Consider the following 16,862-nt stretch of genomic DNA (forward strand, 5'->3'; position numbering starts at 1 on the left):
CGATGCAGGCCATTTGCTTTCCAGGGACGCAAATGCATTTCGTTTTATGTGACGTCCATGTACAGAATTGGACATTGATAATAAAAGCTCAATGCAACATATTTTTTTATTTGTGTTATAAATATCAGTGATTCAGTGCAAATTGCACCATCATTTTAGAGAATATTGTATTCTTTCTATTAAAAGTGAACATTATCTTTTTAAATTCGGAATGCTGTGCTGTAACTGTTGGCTCTACTGGACAACAATCTGAATGTAATATATGGCTGGCATCAGGCCAAAACCTCCTAGGTCACAATTTGTTAAAAAAAAAAAATATTGGACTGTCCACGTTTGACAACTTATTGACCAATCTAAATTGTTGAAAATGGCTTGCTCTGTGACGACGCAATTGTCAATGGTCGAACAAACATGCTGTTTTGGGGTTCTCTTAAAAAGTGATGATTTTGGAGGTAGAAGGATTCCGCCCGACGCCTGCAATTTCCAATATGTAATCATTATTTGACTAGATGGGCATCGTCATTCCGTCACTAAGTTTTCGTCTGTATTTTCGGCCAACGCACGTGATCTCAGTCCGTCCCACCTCGGCGATAGCCAATCGTCATCGAGAACCTAATTTTACGTTACTGGCGTGCACCGCACAAGCAGACAGCTGCCAATTAAAGAAAAAATATCAAATAAAAACAGACACAACTGCAGACACAATTATTATTACGTATGTTATTATTTATATTAACCCTTATGTTCACTGAAGATAATATAAATGATGTGTAATGCTACCCTTTATCGTTCATAATGATGTTTTTGCAATAGAATATTAGGCTTTTAAGAAAAATAAGTAACGTGAGTACATTTAATGGCGGGTGATGTGTTTAGGTCACCATAGGAATGAGTTGTACTTCCTTTATGCTTCATAAAAGAATAACCGTCATCTCACAAGTCAGTACATGTTTATCAGGCCTGAGGAAAATTTGTTTGATTAAAGTGTTGCCTGCATTTTTGCTTTATTTACACAATTGCTTTTGGATGAGTTATATCTTTTCCTACATGCACCTACATTGTAGGCCTCGTACCGTTAATGCAGCCACCAACCCGATTTACACACTGTTCTGGGAACCTCAGTTGATGTGTAAATACAAAATAACAATGGGCCACAAAAACTCTTTGGGCCAGGAACTAATGGTAATTTTATCTTAAAATCTTAAATTTGATGTTTTTATGCACATTGCTTATGAAACAAATCTGTGAAATTTTAATTTTTAGTCCAGAATTGCTCAGGGACAAGTTTGCTCTTCAAAATTATTCTTTGTGTCTGGCATCAAATTTTTCTCAGTATTAAGGACACTGTTCACAACAAAATGCCAACAACCATTCTACAAGCAAATCTTATTTGGAATGAAAACACACTATAATTTTATTACCAGACCAGCCATAACAATTAATCCCGTCATTGTTGAAATATTTCATTAATGTAGCACAAATAATAAGTAAGTCGGCATGTGTGACACATGAATGAAAGTCAAATGAGCTCAACAGAGTTTAAGAAACACACAAAACATCTTGTCATTGAGTCTTTTATTGACCAGATTTCCAAGAGCAGTAACTAATTTACTAGTAGCTGTGAAGAAATCTTAATTAACTTCACATTTAATAAAACATACACATCATGATTTTGAGAGTGCGTCATTTTGGGCGTAAATTTACTCTGCCATTGGCTGTCTGAAGTTTTTCCCCGCAAAACAAGCTTCGTCTCCCAGCTCCTCTTCAATTCTATAATAATAACACTTCAAGTTAGTTTCACACACAGATTATTTATGCCCTTGAGCAAGACACAGAACCAGCAAATCTCAGGCATGCAACACCAGTGAGCTGAGACACTACTCTGACATCACTCCCCTTTTGGCATGCATGCCATTTAGTTCTTTGTTGTGTTAACGCATGAATGCATGAGGCGTTATATAACATGCCTTCTCCTCTGAGTGGTGCTCAGGAAAGATATACTGTACAGCAGAGAGATTAAATTTACCCTTGAAGGATTAGATTCAATACATTCAAATACATTTATTAAATCCAATGAAAATAATGTTAAGACCAAAATGATTCATGAATTGGTCAAATTTGCAGATAAAGCATGATTGTATTTGTTGTATGGGTATTTTTTAGCTATCGATGACACAAGAAAATGTCTTAGCTTGAATTACCGGTACAGTACTAAGATAAATTAAAACATGACAAAACGTTCTATGTAAAAAAATAATTCATACTCTTATTAATATATGCTCATTGCCCAATGTTCTAAATCTGTGATTTTGTGTAGTGTGAGTACCACTAGTGGTATGAGGGCTCTCTCTAGTGGTACACAAAATAATCACTGAAATACAAATAATATTTACAAAATTTAAAACATGAAATACAATCAAAAATATTAGAATGATAATGCTCATATATATGCATATAGCCTGTTTTATTTATCTAGTACAGTGAGTGCAGTTAAATTGTACTTAACTTCTAAGTAGAAGACATTTGCATTTAATCTTTAACTGTTTGTTTAAATATATATCTGGAAGTATTTTTTTATTTGTATTTCCTGTGCTATGCATTATTGATTGAGTTGCTCAAGTAGTTTTATTTATTTTCCTATACGAACGTAATGTTAATATTCAAACTGTCACTGGCAGGGGGGGACGCGTCGCCCCCAGATGGTTCAGTAGTTTTTAATACACGTTTTAGGGATAAAACCTCCATCTCGTTTTTTGATGATGAACGCATAAGCTTACTTCATGACTGTATGTTAATGTTAATGTTAATGTTAGTCATTATTGTGGTACTTGGGGAGAGAAGTATTTTTTGAGATGGTGCTTGATGTAAAACGTTTGACAACAATTATGGAAAATAACAGTTGAGTAGAATGCTCTAGATCAAGATTCAACATGGACCACATCAGTAGCCAACGGGCCTGTTTTTAAAATTCCTCACCAGTGATGGGAAATTGTGATTTCTTAGCAATGCTGTAGAAGTAATCATTTGAAAATGGTTAAAATAATGACCTGCAGAGATTTATAGATATAAGTTGTTGCATATTGATTATGTTTCCTACCTTATTAAATAATTGTTGATAATAATTGTGAGAAATCCATAACATGATCAGTGTCTTCACATAATGAATAGCATAATTACAATAATATATTGTTTTAATTTTTAAAAAATGATATAGAATAGGATGGATGGATGGATGTTTGCCTGAGACTCACCTGAGAATCTGATTATATTTGGCCAAACGCTCAGAGCGACAAGGTGCCCCAGTCTTGATCTGAAAGTGTACAAAATGTATGTCGTGTTGGGCGATTGGGTTTGTTCCTTAAGACTGTATTTTGGCTTTTCATTGCTCCCGGTGTCTCTACCTGTCCAGTGCACAGGCCAACCACCAAATCCGCGATGAAGGTGTCCTCGGTCTCTCCAGAGCGATGGCTCACCATCACTCCCCAGCCGCTCTCCTGGGCCATCTTGCACCTGAAGGACCAGGATGAGATCATTTATTCCCGCCAGATGAGACAGCCTATTAGATTGTTACCTTACATTCCCAAACCGGTAAGTTACATACAGGCTGACATCAACTCACGCTTGCATAGATTCTGTTACGGTGCCAATTTGGTTGACTTTAAGCAGCAGACAATTGCAGGCCTTCTCCTCCACTGCCTTGCAGATGCGAGTGGGGTTGGTCACAGTGAGATCGTCTCCGACAACCTGGATGTCGGTGCTGGCGGTAAAGTCACTCCACGCGGCCCAGTCGTCTTGGTCAAATGGGTCCTCGATGGACACCACTGTGAATTAAGAAATGTTCTTCTTTAATTTAAAGGGATCAAATTTGGTAACCTGACCCCATCTGTTTTTTTAATACCGTTTTGCAAGGATATTAATAGAAGTTCAGTCGAGTCTCGTATTTTTTAAACCAGTAGTGGGAAACCGTAACTTAATGGAATAATTATTCATTCTCATTTCATTTCACACTATGGAATAATTATTCATTCTCATTTCATTTCACACTATCATTTTTTTAAAAGATTGCAAAAAGCAACTTATAAAACTAATCGTTTAATGTCTCACTAACAGTACTGTAGTTGTGAAATTCTTCGTTTTTGTCTGCATGACTGTATTATACTGCTCCCCAGTGGCTAATTCATGCATATCTAAATGAGCCACAATGAAATAATCATAATGCATCAAATGTTTCATTCTTTAGATACTATTAAATTGTGTTATTACATATACATATTAGATATGTTTTTATAAAGTACCGGTACAATATTATAGAGTGCTATTATTTTCCTTCTTAAAAAACAGTACACAAACGTTTTGTTGTTTTTGGGGGGGAAGTCCGGAATTGCTTAATCATATTTCCATTCATTTTGGAGCGGGAAAAAAAGAATTTGAGATATTATTGAGATAGTTCAACAAATTTCTGATTCAATTACTCCACATATGAATCACTTTTGCTGAGTTATTATCTATCTAATGATTATCCTTGGTTATTAGCAACGGCACTACTGCTTTCTAACATAGCAATCGACATTTTTTAGACAAGTAACCACCTCTTATTCAGAGTGCTACTCCCAAAAACATGTGTGCTGTTGAATAGTGTCTAAACAAACATCGTGTTAAGAGGTGACCTGGATAATCCTTCACAAAGCTCTTGTAGAGGTCAGCCAGCTCTTCAGGAGTGATGTAGCGAGACGGATCGTCAGGAGACTTGAAATCCAGGTCGTATTTTCCCTCCCGGTAGAATTCAGAGGCTGCCACGTCCATGCCAATCACAACCTCGTCTGTGTATCCTGCTTTGGCAATCGCCTCCTTTATCAACTCCAGCGCTGCAGTGTCAAACATTGTATTCACATATGAAGCAAAAGGACAGGATATGATGTAAGGGGCTGCATGTAACATCGAGTCAAATGCAGTTACCTTCCTGGTTCTCCAGGATGTTTGGAGCAAAGCCTCCTTCATCCCCCACGTTGGTGGCATCCTGGCCGTACTTCTTCTTGATGACATTTTTGAGATTGTGGTAGACCTCGGCTCCAATGCGCATGGCGTCCCGGAAGGTGCTAGCACCGACCGGAAGGATCATGAACTCTTGCATGGCAAGCTTGTTGCCTGCATGGGAGCCGCCGTTGATCACATTGAAGGCCTGGTGGCGGTGAGGAATAAGGGCTGTATAAAGCAATAAATACATAAAAATACACCGTATCTCCTCATTCAGTGGAGAACAGCATGGAGTACCTAGCGTCGCTTAAGGCAGTGATTCTCAACCACTGTGCTGTGGGAAATTACTCAATTTCATTCCATTAGTCCCAGAATTATTCTGTATTTTTTCATCTGTCTAGGTCGGTGATATGGTGACAAGCAGAACAACATCAAAGATCCTCCACTAGTTGGCAGGAGGTACAATTAACATGTGTATCCACAATGTCATTCATTCATTCATTCATTCATCGAAAAAAGCCATGCCTCCTTTGAATTTTATTAGATTTTACACATCTCATTAAAAATTTGACCGAGAATGTTTTTAGACTATGTAATTACATGAAATGTTTCGGCCTTGGACAGCCACCTACACATTAATTGTTTCCGGAGGAGAAAAAAGAGGCATCTATTTGAGGTGCACTGTTGATTTATTCAAATGGAAGACACGCTGCGATTTATTGGGGCATAGTGTCTATTACTGCATGAGCCATTTTTCGGGAAAATACGGTGTGAGCAAATGTGCAGCACAAAGTCTCACCGGCACAGGCAAGATGACCTTAGGGTTTCCTGCAAGGTCAGCAATGTGACGATATAGAGGGACTCCTTTCTCCGCTGCACCTGCCTTGCAAACAGCCAGCGACACACCCAGAATGGCGTTGGCACCGAATTTAGCTGTTGGACGTAAGAATAAACAGTGAAACAAAAAACCAATCACAAACTGTGACAACAAATAAGGAAACAAGACATACATGTGAATTGGAATCCTGCATGTATACAGTACAGTACTGATTTATTCTGCGTAGCTAATTCTATCCATCCATCAATCCATCCATAATGGATATGAAAAAGTCTACACACCCCTGTTGAAAAAAGAACAATATAAATCATTCCCAAACCTATTCCAACATTAAATGTGGCCTATAAGATGTGTAGCACAACTGAAGAAAATAACATTTTTAGAGATGGGAAGTGCAAATAAACAACTGAGTTAATGTGGTTGCAAAAGTGTTTAAACCCTAATAGAACTGGGGATGTGGTTGTGTTCAGAAGTAACCAATCACATTCAAATTCAGTTTAAATGGGAGTCGCCAAACATCTGCCACTATTTACAGTGCCTCAGATTGAGCCAAAATAATTTTCAGCGGTTCGAGGCAATCTATCTATCTATCTATCTATCTATCTATCTAACTATCTGGCTAGCTCGCTAGCTATCTAGCTAGCTAGCTAGTTAGCTAACTAGCTACTAGCTAGCTTTGTTTGAGCTGTGTGAATGCGACTCTAATGCGATAGATAGCTTGCTAGCTAGACAAATAGCTAGCTAGATAGCTGGCTAGATAGCTAGGTATTTAGATAGATATCAAGCTATCGCATTAGAGTGGCATTTAGACAGCTCAAACAAAAGAAACAAGCTCTGTAGTAGACCGGGTCTTCCTTGTGTGACCTAAGTCTAACTTCATGGGTGTTTCAGACCATACTGAACGAAAAATAAAATGTAATTTAAAATAAATAAAAGTTGAGAAGAAACGACAGTAACGATCGCCACCTACATTTGTTCTCTGTGCCGTCCATGTCGATCATCATCTGGTCGATTTTTTCTTGCTCAACCACAGATACATCCTGAAAAGGAGTGAATGAAGAACAGATCAATACCATGCAAGTATGGTGACAATCAAAAGTTACCATGCAAGTATGGTGACAATCAAAAGTTTAGCAACCAAATTAAGTACATGAATGATGAATTTCTTACTTGGTCAATGAGTGCAGGTGCAATAGATGAGTTTATATGGTCGACTGCCTGTGAGACGCCTGTGGTAAGAAAGTGAAAATCAAATCTTAGCAAATAATACAGCCAAATATTCAGCATTACATTCACCTATGATATTTCAAATACACAGAGTTAAGATACTTGCATCATCTTTAATGGTAATTTGCAGTTTTTATTGTGCACAATTTGTACATTACTTCCTCGCACTGGCCTCACCAACTGGAACTTTTGTGCGCTGAGAACATTTACTGTTATAGTATTCAGAAAAGACCGAAAAGCATTAAAATGTCCTGCTTATCAATAATAATTGTTTAACTTTATTAAATATGGCAAGCACAATGTGATTGTGGTTATCACATCTGTCTCAGTCGGGAGAGTGGTTCGAGTCTTTGACAGCTGGAACATCTCTGTGTAGAGTTTCTGTGTTTCTGCATTTTTGCGCCAAATTTTCCAAAAGTGTGAATATGAGTTACAATGGCTATTTATCTATATTTGCCCTGTAATTGACTGGCGAACAGTCCAGGGTCCTCCACGCCTCTCCCTCAAAGTCAACTAGATAAGCTGTAGTACTTGTGTGAACCTAATGAGGACAAGCAGTATAGAAAATACAGTAGATTGGTGGATGTTTTTATTATCCGCTCATCAGACTGTGTCATAGTTCAGATATATAAAAAAAAAATGAAAAGCGTTGACATGGTGATAATGGAGAATGTACACAGTAAAGGCAACATTAAAACAGTATAACATATAATATTTCAAATCCGGAGAAGACTATCATTCAACTAGAAAACAGAGTGGTGCATCCATGCTTGCAGCCAAGATAACATGATTAAAATTGGATTGTCAATATCCTTCTGTCAATACAGTAAGAGGCAAACTAGTGGCGTCAATAATAAATGCTTATTTTTGTTTTATGGAAACTGCCGGTTCATTTGAGCAGCTGTGTAGGAACAATCAATAAAGTTACATCAGGCCGTAATGAAAATTGTGTTATTCATATCACATTGGTTTGAAAACTCATTTCACTGCTTTGCTGTTATTCCATATTATAGATGGTGTTAATCTTTTATATTGAATCGACTTGGTCTTTGTTGTGCTTGTGTTTGGTTCGTGTATGCTGTATGACCTTTGTGTGATCAGTAAGTCTGAAGCCCTTTGCTATGTTCTGTGGTCCATTCCATGTGCATAAATTAACAATGTAAATTTTCTGTTAATGAAAGGGAGATAAGTAGCACTGGTTCTCGAAGTGTGGTGAGTAGTGATACGCGAGCCCCCTTAACACATTTGGATTTAATCTTTAAGCATTGTTCGTTTTTAAATATTTAAAACGAACATTTTGGGAACACTTAGGTCCTGCTGTGTTTTAATGTCGGTCATGATTGTGGTACATGGAGGGGTTTTTTATATGGTGTTTGTTTGGTGTAAAAGGTTTGATTACCACTGCACTCGGAAGCTAAGTACTGAGTTCCTAGGCCTAGCTGATATGAAATAAGGACAACCACGTAGGGAAAATTTCCCTTTATAAGTAGTTAGTAAACAAATACGCATTGATATTTAGCAACACTATAAAACCCGACCCTTGACACATGCTTATTGTCATATGGCTGCATGAGTTATTCTGACCCATTCGCTAAAAGACAACAAATTTGTATAAAAGGTAAGTGATATTTGTTTCATAAATACATTTGGCAGCAGAAAAATGTATTTTTTTTGCCATGGTAGGACTAAAAAGCACAAACCTTTGCCAAGGTAGCGTGACTTGTCATTATCCCGCAGCTCCAACGCTTCATAGATTCCAGTGGATGCACCGCTTGGTACAGCTGCCCTGAACAAGCCTAAGAATGCCACAGACACAAACTATGAAGACGTAACACTCAACAAAAATCCCACCTTTCAGTCCCCTTACCTTTATCAGTATAAAGGTCAACCTCCACTGTGGGGTTCCCACGGGAGTCAAATATCTCTCTGGCATGAATTTTGAGAATGGACATAATGGAGCACTTTGAGATAGAAGAGAAACAGGAATGAGTTAATATATGCCTCGGGGCGCAGATGGCACTGGGGACGGGGAGAACACATCCCCCTTAATTTCATAAAGATCCAAGATCCGAGCCCCGCCGGGTTGATGCCGCGCGCAAACTGCGCTTTTGCCACATAAGGTGCCAAATTTTTCTGGTAAAACAGTATTCCCCTACCATTGGGACGGGCATGGAGGCTGCATAGCGTGTGTATGTTGTGCTACAGTGACTGATGTGGACTGTTGGAATTTATACCTCTAAGTCAGAATTTTTACCCACCCCCTTCCTGAAGTCGAATCTGCAACTCAATCTGCAACTCAGCAAGCCAGATGAATCACATACAAGCTAGACATACAATCGATGCTATCTTATACTCGTGTTAACATAAAGACTTACATTTGTAAGTCTGTGAAGTGCTGTAAACACGCAACTCAGGCATTAGCAGTGTGGCAACCTCTAAATTCCAACTCAGTCGAATTTGAACACACCGTCACGGTCTGTGTGAGTCCTCTCACAGGGTAAAAAAATTCTGTGTTTGCTAAACGTTAAAGCTAGAAGGAAAATTACCAATAGATGTTTGCAACTTATTTCTCCTTAGCTAGATATGTCTACACTACACTAGCTGAATTGAAATATTGTATACTTATAATGAAATGTCTGTGGAAATAGCTACATCTTTGATTTTTTTTTTCCCCCTTTGTTTTTTTTAGCCAACTCAGCGTTTTTTACAGTAGGTGTTTTGCGGCCAAGGTGAGGTCCTAAGTAACAGGAAGCCGTGCAGTGGCTGTTAGAGTGTACAGAAATAAGTAATAAAAAAAAAAATGAGGAAACAAAAAGTAATCACGGCATTTTCTCCCATAACAATGTAAGCAGACTATAATGGAAATCTGCAGAAAGAAAGAGTAAATGACATTTGCCCTTTCCTGAATTAAACTTAATGTAAGATACGTACATTTTCATGCTGTGTGCACTAACAAAATACCAATAACACTACTTATGCTATTGAAAATATACATTTCATGCCACCCCCATATCAAAATCCGAACTGCGCCCCTGTATCTAGTCGTCTCTTAACATGAACATACACACTATGTGATGTGCCAAGCAGAAACACAATAACTTCCTTAAATTCTATTTATTTCATTAGAAATTATGTTAGACTCACCTCTTATTTACTCCTTCCTATACGTGAGGCTTCCTCGAAAAAAATATCTTGACCTTTCTTCAAGCTTAACATGCTGCTCCTCACCTAATTGGATTTGATTTCCTCATCTGATTAGTCACATGACAGTTCAAGTGCACCAGCGCAGTAGCTGCATCTGCCTCAGCAAATGTAGGCAGTGCAGTACTGTAGTTGAAAACCTCAACTGTTTTTGTGGACTAATAAGTAAGTCAATAAGTTAAAGCAAGAGTTTCAGTTAGAACGTAGTGCTGTGAATCGTATTCCCAATAGACAGTCGACCTACAGTACAGTACAGTGTATTAAATATGCTGGTTTGTTGCAATTTTCATTTTCAAGATATTTTTATGTCTTTCTGTCGCTCCTCTTGAGTTTGGTTTAACACGACAGCAAACTACAATGACACATCGTTGAATCGAACGAAATAAAATGAATGTCATCGTTTCTGTTTTAGTTGCTTCATAGATGTAAATGAGTGTGCATTGCTGCCACCTGCAGGTCAAATAAGAAACAACACGTTAACTGAAGTGCTTCGTCCTCGCGGTCGCCTTTCTTTCTTCCTTCCTTTGGAAAAAGTGTTGAACGGTGTGAATTAAAAACGCAGCATTTTTCAAGGCAGTGTTTTGATACTGACTGCTTCAGTCGGATTCATCCCACTCAGATTGTACCAATTGCGACCTCGAAGCATTCCAGGCGAATGTAAACAAAAAACATCTCGATTATTTTTTAGTGTTTTGTTCCTCAAAACACATTATGACCTCCAGTAAATCTGCCTTGTTAATTTATTTATTTCTATAAATAATAGAATATCTTATCTCGTAAGCATTCCATCATGGCGATCGACACAGCGGCTACGCAGTCAGTACAAAACACATTGTGTAACGTCAAACGAAATTAATGTAATAATAAATATAGATACTTTTGGTGAGTGCAGATTGAAGCCGGTACTGGTGGTTTCATATATTATTAATGATGATTCATATAATAATTCATAAGTCGGTGTTTGGAGGTCGTAAAAGTCAGACTTTCCACTTTTAGGCAATGCAGCAAACATCCTATCGTCCAATAGGGGGCGGGACTCCATCCCTAAAGGCGAAATCAGGCGGAAATTACGTAAACACGGAAGCGGAAACACTTAAACCATTTGAATGAGCTCGCGACGCCTGTCGTTCAACCGAGTGTGCTTAAAATTGTGTGTGTGTTTTTAAATAAATTGGATAATATCATGTCAGGGATACCTCCGGACACATGGCAACCTCCCACTGTTATACTGGAGACAACGTATGTGTTTACGATAAATTTACGACAACACGTTATCTTGCAGCAGTCTGTGCTGATATGTTCTGTATTAATACTGCATTATATTTTCCTACATACTATTTATAAACTTTAGGTCTCAAGTGTTTATAACAATTTAGTTTGTCTTTTTGGGGAGGGCTTGCATAAACGTTAATTCATACATGCTCATTGCACTGCAGGATGGGGACAATCGTGTTGGAACTCTACTGGGGACATGCACCCAAGACCTGCAAAAACTTTGCTGAACTAGCTAGAAGAGGATACTACAATAACACAAAGTTCCACAGGATAATACAGAACTTCATGGTGCAGGGTGGTGACCCTACTGGCACAGGTTGGTTCATCTGTCTCGTAACACATACAGTATCTGGTATCTGCCCATTGGCAAACGCTGAAGTCATGAAACATATTGACGATTGCTCAATCAAAGCATATAATAACTAAAGTTGTATTAATATATATTTTCCAGGTCGGGGTGGTGCCTCCATATTTGGGAAACAGTTTGAAGATGAGCTCCACCCAGAGCTTAAATTCACTGGTAAGTAGCATCAGAGCAATCAGAGTGGACATTATTGCATGTTTTTGCCCTATGAAAATTTAACATTTCTAACCAGGCAGGTGATTGGGGCAGAAACTATAATAATAATAGTGCAGATGTCTTTAATGAGCTTCATATTGTTGTTTCTATTACAAGTTGTTGCGCACTTCCGTCATTATTGTGTGATGCTAAAAAGAGCTGAAGCATAGTAATTAGAAATACGTTTTTGTTTCAATTAGAATTTGTTGAGCACATCCGTCACTATTGTGTGATGTTAAAAAGATTTGAAGCATACTAATTAGAAATAGTTTTTTGTGACAAAATGGCATTAATATCAATTCTTGTGTCACAGTATTCACATAGAGATTTATTTTAACACACAATTGCTGCGTCACCAAACGCGCACTTGTTTAGTGTATGTTTAATTGAACACGTGTAAGATGTGGTGAACCGATGCAGTTTCGCTACTCTAACAATGTAAAATCTAAAGAGTGTTGAAATTAACATCCTTAGTTAAGATTGCACAGTATGTGTACTCTGACGCCATTAATTACAACTTTAAATCTTTTTTTTTTTTTTTTCCGTTAGGTGCTGGTATAATAGCTATGGCCAATGCAGGACCAGATTCGAATGGAAGCCAGTTTTTCCTCACGCTCAGACCCACTCAGTGGTTGGATGGGAAGCACAGCATTTTTGGAAGAGTGCACCAGGGGATGGGAGTGCTGAACCGCATTGGGCTGGTGGAAACCAAAGGGCAAGATCGACCTGTTGATGATGTAAAGATAATCTCAGCTTCTGTTCCCAACTAATTGTTTTTTTAATACATACTTTTTAAAGGATGAGGTGTTTTGAGTTATCTTTTCAGTTGCATAAATAAAGTTGACGGATGTAAACATCTTTGAACATTTGTTACTTTAAACTGGGATTAATTTACAAACAAAAACATATTTTGGGTCTTTTTTTGACTTTGAATTTTTAACACTAATAGTGAGGCGGGGGTATCAATTGTAAGTACACTGCTAAAACATAACTACAAAATGAAACCAATGTGTCATCAATAGTCCAAGTCAATCACACTTAAGGGATGTGAACCTGTCCACTAAGTAAGCAGTAATTGTCAATCAATTTCTCAACTGGGGAGCGCTCAAGGGAGGCATGTTCTTGTTCCCTACCTGTTGAGTACAGTACCTCTGAGACATTGTCATATGCTGGTGCAGTGGTCCCAATTGCGTCCTTCTGGTACATGTTAATGGCAACCTTGTGTGGTTGGATTGTGTTGGTAGTTTCTGGATGAAGGAGGCATTGTTGTTTCTGACTCGCCAGTCAATTCCTAACACTTGAATTCAACTGAATGACTCTGTGACATCATGGATTGTTCTGTCCACCAGCCCAACATAGCAACACACTCTGGCCAAGTGGGTCTAAAAAGTCTACGCACCATCTTCAAATGCAAGGTTTTTGTGATGTATTAAAAAAAAAAAAAAAGCAAGATAAATAATTTCAAAACTTTTTCCTCACCATTAATGTGAACTATAACCTGTACAAGTCACTGTATGTATTTATTTTAATCTTTTCTTTCTATAATTGGGATGTGGGTGTGTGTAGAATTCAAAGTCAATTAAAGGGTAGCAGATGTGTGCTGAGACTGACTCCCATTTAACATAAGTTTGAGTGTGATTGGTTAATCTTGAACAGCCACATCCCAACTAAAAGAGATTGTGCAGATTTAAGCAACCGCATTGTCTATTTTTATGTCCCATCTCGAAAAAGATTTTCAAAAAGTTGTATAGGTTATTGGTCACATTAGTGATGGCAAATGTTTTGCAATGATTTATCTGTGTCTCATTTTATACCACAAAACCTGGCATTTGAACAGGGGTGTGTACACTTTTTACATTCACTACAGGAGACCATCCATCGTCTGTCCAGATGTAAGGAGTGCATACAGGTGCTTGGAGACCAACTCGAAAACAAAATGTAATTGAATTAAGATAACAAACTACTCCAAAATGGATTTTACTACACAGATTCAAAGTCACACATAAAGACAAACAGTATACAAAAGAACAATAAATCCATCAATTCAACAATTCCAACAAACCTTTACCGAAATGATTATAGATACTATTCAAATAATAATACATAAATAAAATATATACCGTAGCCAAAACACTTGAGGCAGCCAAGAGTTGCCCCACTTGTTGAAACTTGATATTCTGATTACCGTAATATTTTGTTTGTGGAATACGAATTAAGCAGCAAAATCCACACGTTTTTGTCCCTCTCAGGGGGCGGCCATTTTGCCACTTCTGTCGACTGAAAATGATTTCACAGTTGCTCAGGTAACAACCAATCACGGCTCGTCTTCAGAAAGTAGGTGAGCCGTGACTGCTTTTTACATGAGTCCTGACCAACTGTGATGTCATTTTCAGTCAATAGGAAGTGACAAAATAGCCGCCCTTGAGATGGTTAAAAACAGGTGCATTTTGATGCTTAATTCGCTCAATTTAGGAGCGCCCATGCTCCTGCTTGTAGAATAACCAAATGTTACTAGTGAAGACAAAGAGCATACTAGGACACCTCAAGATGGATATGAAGGATATCGCATAAATGCTGAAACGGGTTTTTAACGTAGTACACTCTACTAGTGAGACAATTCAGCGCACTAGGGAATGAGTTGGACGCACTAGTAGTACAACTGTGTCTTACTAGTGGAACTCAAGGATATTGAATAAATAAACCGCTTCAAGGAAAGCCACTTGAGAATTTATTCATTATCTTTGTATCAACTTAAGGTCAGTGTACTTGTATACTCTTTGTCCCCACTAGTCAGCGCTACTAGCAAGCAGTTACAGACCCCAAGTGCTCGACTGCACGCAACTAGTAGGACATTTCTTTAACAACTTTGGGATTCTAGAGGGTGTAGTTATAAATTAAAAAAACTAGCACAAGGGACAACTGCATGTTACTAGGGACGCAAAACTGGGCACTAGTTGACAACTGCATGCTACTAGTACTACTAGTGACATTATATAATTCTACTAGTTAACGTGCTTCAGTGGTAGTTGTAGTGCGGAAAGAGATTATTAGTAAGACAGCCATTCTACTCGTCCCTTCCTAGTCATTCTACTAATGTTCTGAATTGTCTGACTGGAAAGGACATAGTGTACTAGTACATGAGTATCAACAAATGCCCACAGTTTTCCATTAGTCTGCAGGAACTTCCTGACTTGCACAAGTGAGGCGCTGTTTGTACCAAAGTAAAGGCTGAGCCACCACTCTGACTGCCCCCTGCTGCTCTGTGGATTCTTTTTCGTAGCAACAGCTCCTAAGACCCACGGCTGCATTACGAGTCTTTTGTCACCCCCTAAGTGACAGACCACCACAAACATCACAAAAGTCCATTTCCCTGATACAGAAAAAGTAGAGCTTCCAATACAAAATAAAGGAGAGAATGCTCATTTGATAGGAGACTTCTTTTATAGCAAAGTAGAAAATGTGCATAGGCTTGAACTTAGTAGTTAGTCTGCTTGTTTTGTAATGTGCTTCTGCATGCTTTTTGGCTCGCATTCTACAAAAGTGCAGGCAGCATGGGGAAGGTGCCAAAAGGGAAATGAAGTGGAAATGTCCAAACTGGCACTGTGACACCCAGCAGTGCGCACGTGGTCAAATGAGAGACGGCCTTAACTAACTAGATGGTGCAGGGAACTAAGCCAAGTGTTTGCTTTTAACCCCTATGGGTCCAATAAACAGGGAGCAAGTAGGAAAGAGAGACGCTCTGTTAAGGACAAACTCAGCTCCAAAAATGGCGGAGCTGTAGTGAAAATGCACACAAAAATATTGGACAGTATGCAAAACAACAACACAAGCATACCTTACATTCAAGCCTGCAAAAGATTCACACTGAAACAGAGATGGTGAAATGTAGGGTGGTAACAAACTTTGCTTTGAGGACAAAAATGTAAATTCTTTTTTTTTTTTTTTTTTTTTTTTCACACCACCTTAAGCAGGGTGCAGTACACACATACTGATTTTTAACATCTAAACCCAACACATAAGGAACACAACAGCAAGTGTGTTCTTACTGTCCTTACTGACGAACCGTAATCGTAACACACCTCTCGGTCCAGTGACTTTAACCCACCCATCCATTATCGAACCGCTCATCCACACGAGGGCTTGCTGGAGCCTATCCCAGCTGTCTTCGGGCAGTAGGCGGGGTACCCTAAACTGGTTTCCAGCCAATCACAGGTGACTTTAACCACAGCGGTGAAAGGGATGTCGTTATTGTTTGGTTATTCAACTGGGGCTTTGTTGCATCCCATTTTAAGCAGAAAACAGTTTTCTATGGCACATTTGTCCAAACTACTGTTGCCTTGTCTTTCGGGTTCTCACCTTGCGCCCACCCCCGCCAGTGCCCACGTCCCACATGCCACATGGGTAGCACTCCGCCTCTCAATAAAATAATAATAAGAATTAAAAACACAGACACACACACACCCAAAAGCACTCCGCCTCTCATTTGACGCACAAAACGTCAGTCAATTTAAAGACATGCTTATTGGTGCAGTGAAAGCATTTAAAGCCAGACTTTTTCATGAATTTATAAAAACCCCTTGGACGGCCGGACAGGGTGTAAAAATGTGGATATGTCCGGCCAAAAAAGGTTGTTTGGTCGTGCCGTGAGAGATGTTTGAATTGTGCTGGAATCGTAGTTGTTTATCATTTTGTCAACATGTGTCTTTGCCACTTTGTATAAAACGTCTCTCTACTCTCTCAACATTTTAGCACATGGAAAATGTATACCATGGCTAATGTTAACCAATT

General features: G+C 38.6%; 2 protein-coding genes across 2 annotated transcripts; one reads left to right on the forward strand and one right to left on the reverse strand.

Moving 5' to 3' along the window:
* Positions 1-1,558: 1,558 nt before the first annotated feature.
* Positions 1,559-11,241, reverse strand: eno1b (enolase 1b, (alpha)). The gene is made up of 12 exons (XM_086041584.1): positions 10,184-11,241; positions 8,907-9,000; positions 8,740-8,835; positions 6,983-7,041; positions 6,783-6,852; positions 5,774-5,907; positions 4,957-5,179; positions 4,668-4,865; positions 3,620-3,821; positions 3,402-3,510; positions 3,252-3,310; positions 1,559-1,770 (listed from the first exon to the last, which is right to left on the reverse strand). The coding sequence occupies exons 2-12, from the start codon at positions 8,989-8,991 to the stop codon at positions 1,701-1,703; spliced, it is 1,305 nt and encodes a 434-aa protein (XP_085897710.1). The 5' UTR covers positions 8,992-9,000; positions 10,184-11,241; the 3' UTR covers positions 1,559-1,700.
* Positions 11,242-11,308: 67 nt separating this feature from the next.
* On the forward strand, positions 11,309-12,928 carry ppil1 (peptidylprolyl isomerase (cyclophilin)-like 1). Its single transcript, XM_086041585.1, has 4 exons — positions 11,309-11,479; positions 11,677-11,831; positions 11,967-12,035; positions 12,624-12,928. Exons 1-4 carry the CDS (start codon positions 11,424-11,426, stop codon positions 12,842-12,844), a joined length of 501 nt encoding a protein of 166 aa, XP_085897711.1. The 5' UTR covers positions 11,309-11,423; the 3' UTR covers positions 12,845-12,928.
* Positions 12,929-16,862: the final 3,934 nt, after the last annotated feature.

This window comes from Filicampus tigris, chromosome 9, assembly GCF_054856515.1.
Source record: "Filicampus tigris isolate MCC_2025a chromosome 9, RoL_Ftig_1.0, whole genome shotgun sequence".
NCBI lineage: Eukaryota > Metazoa > Chordata > Actinopteri > Syngnathiformes > Syngnathidae > Filicampus > Filicampus tigris.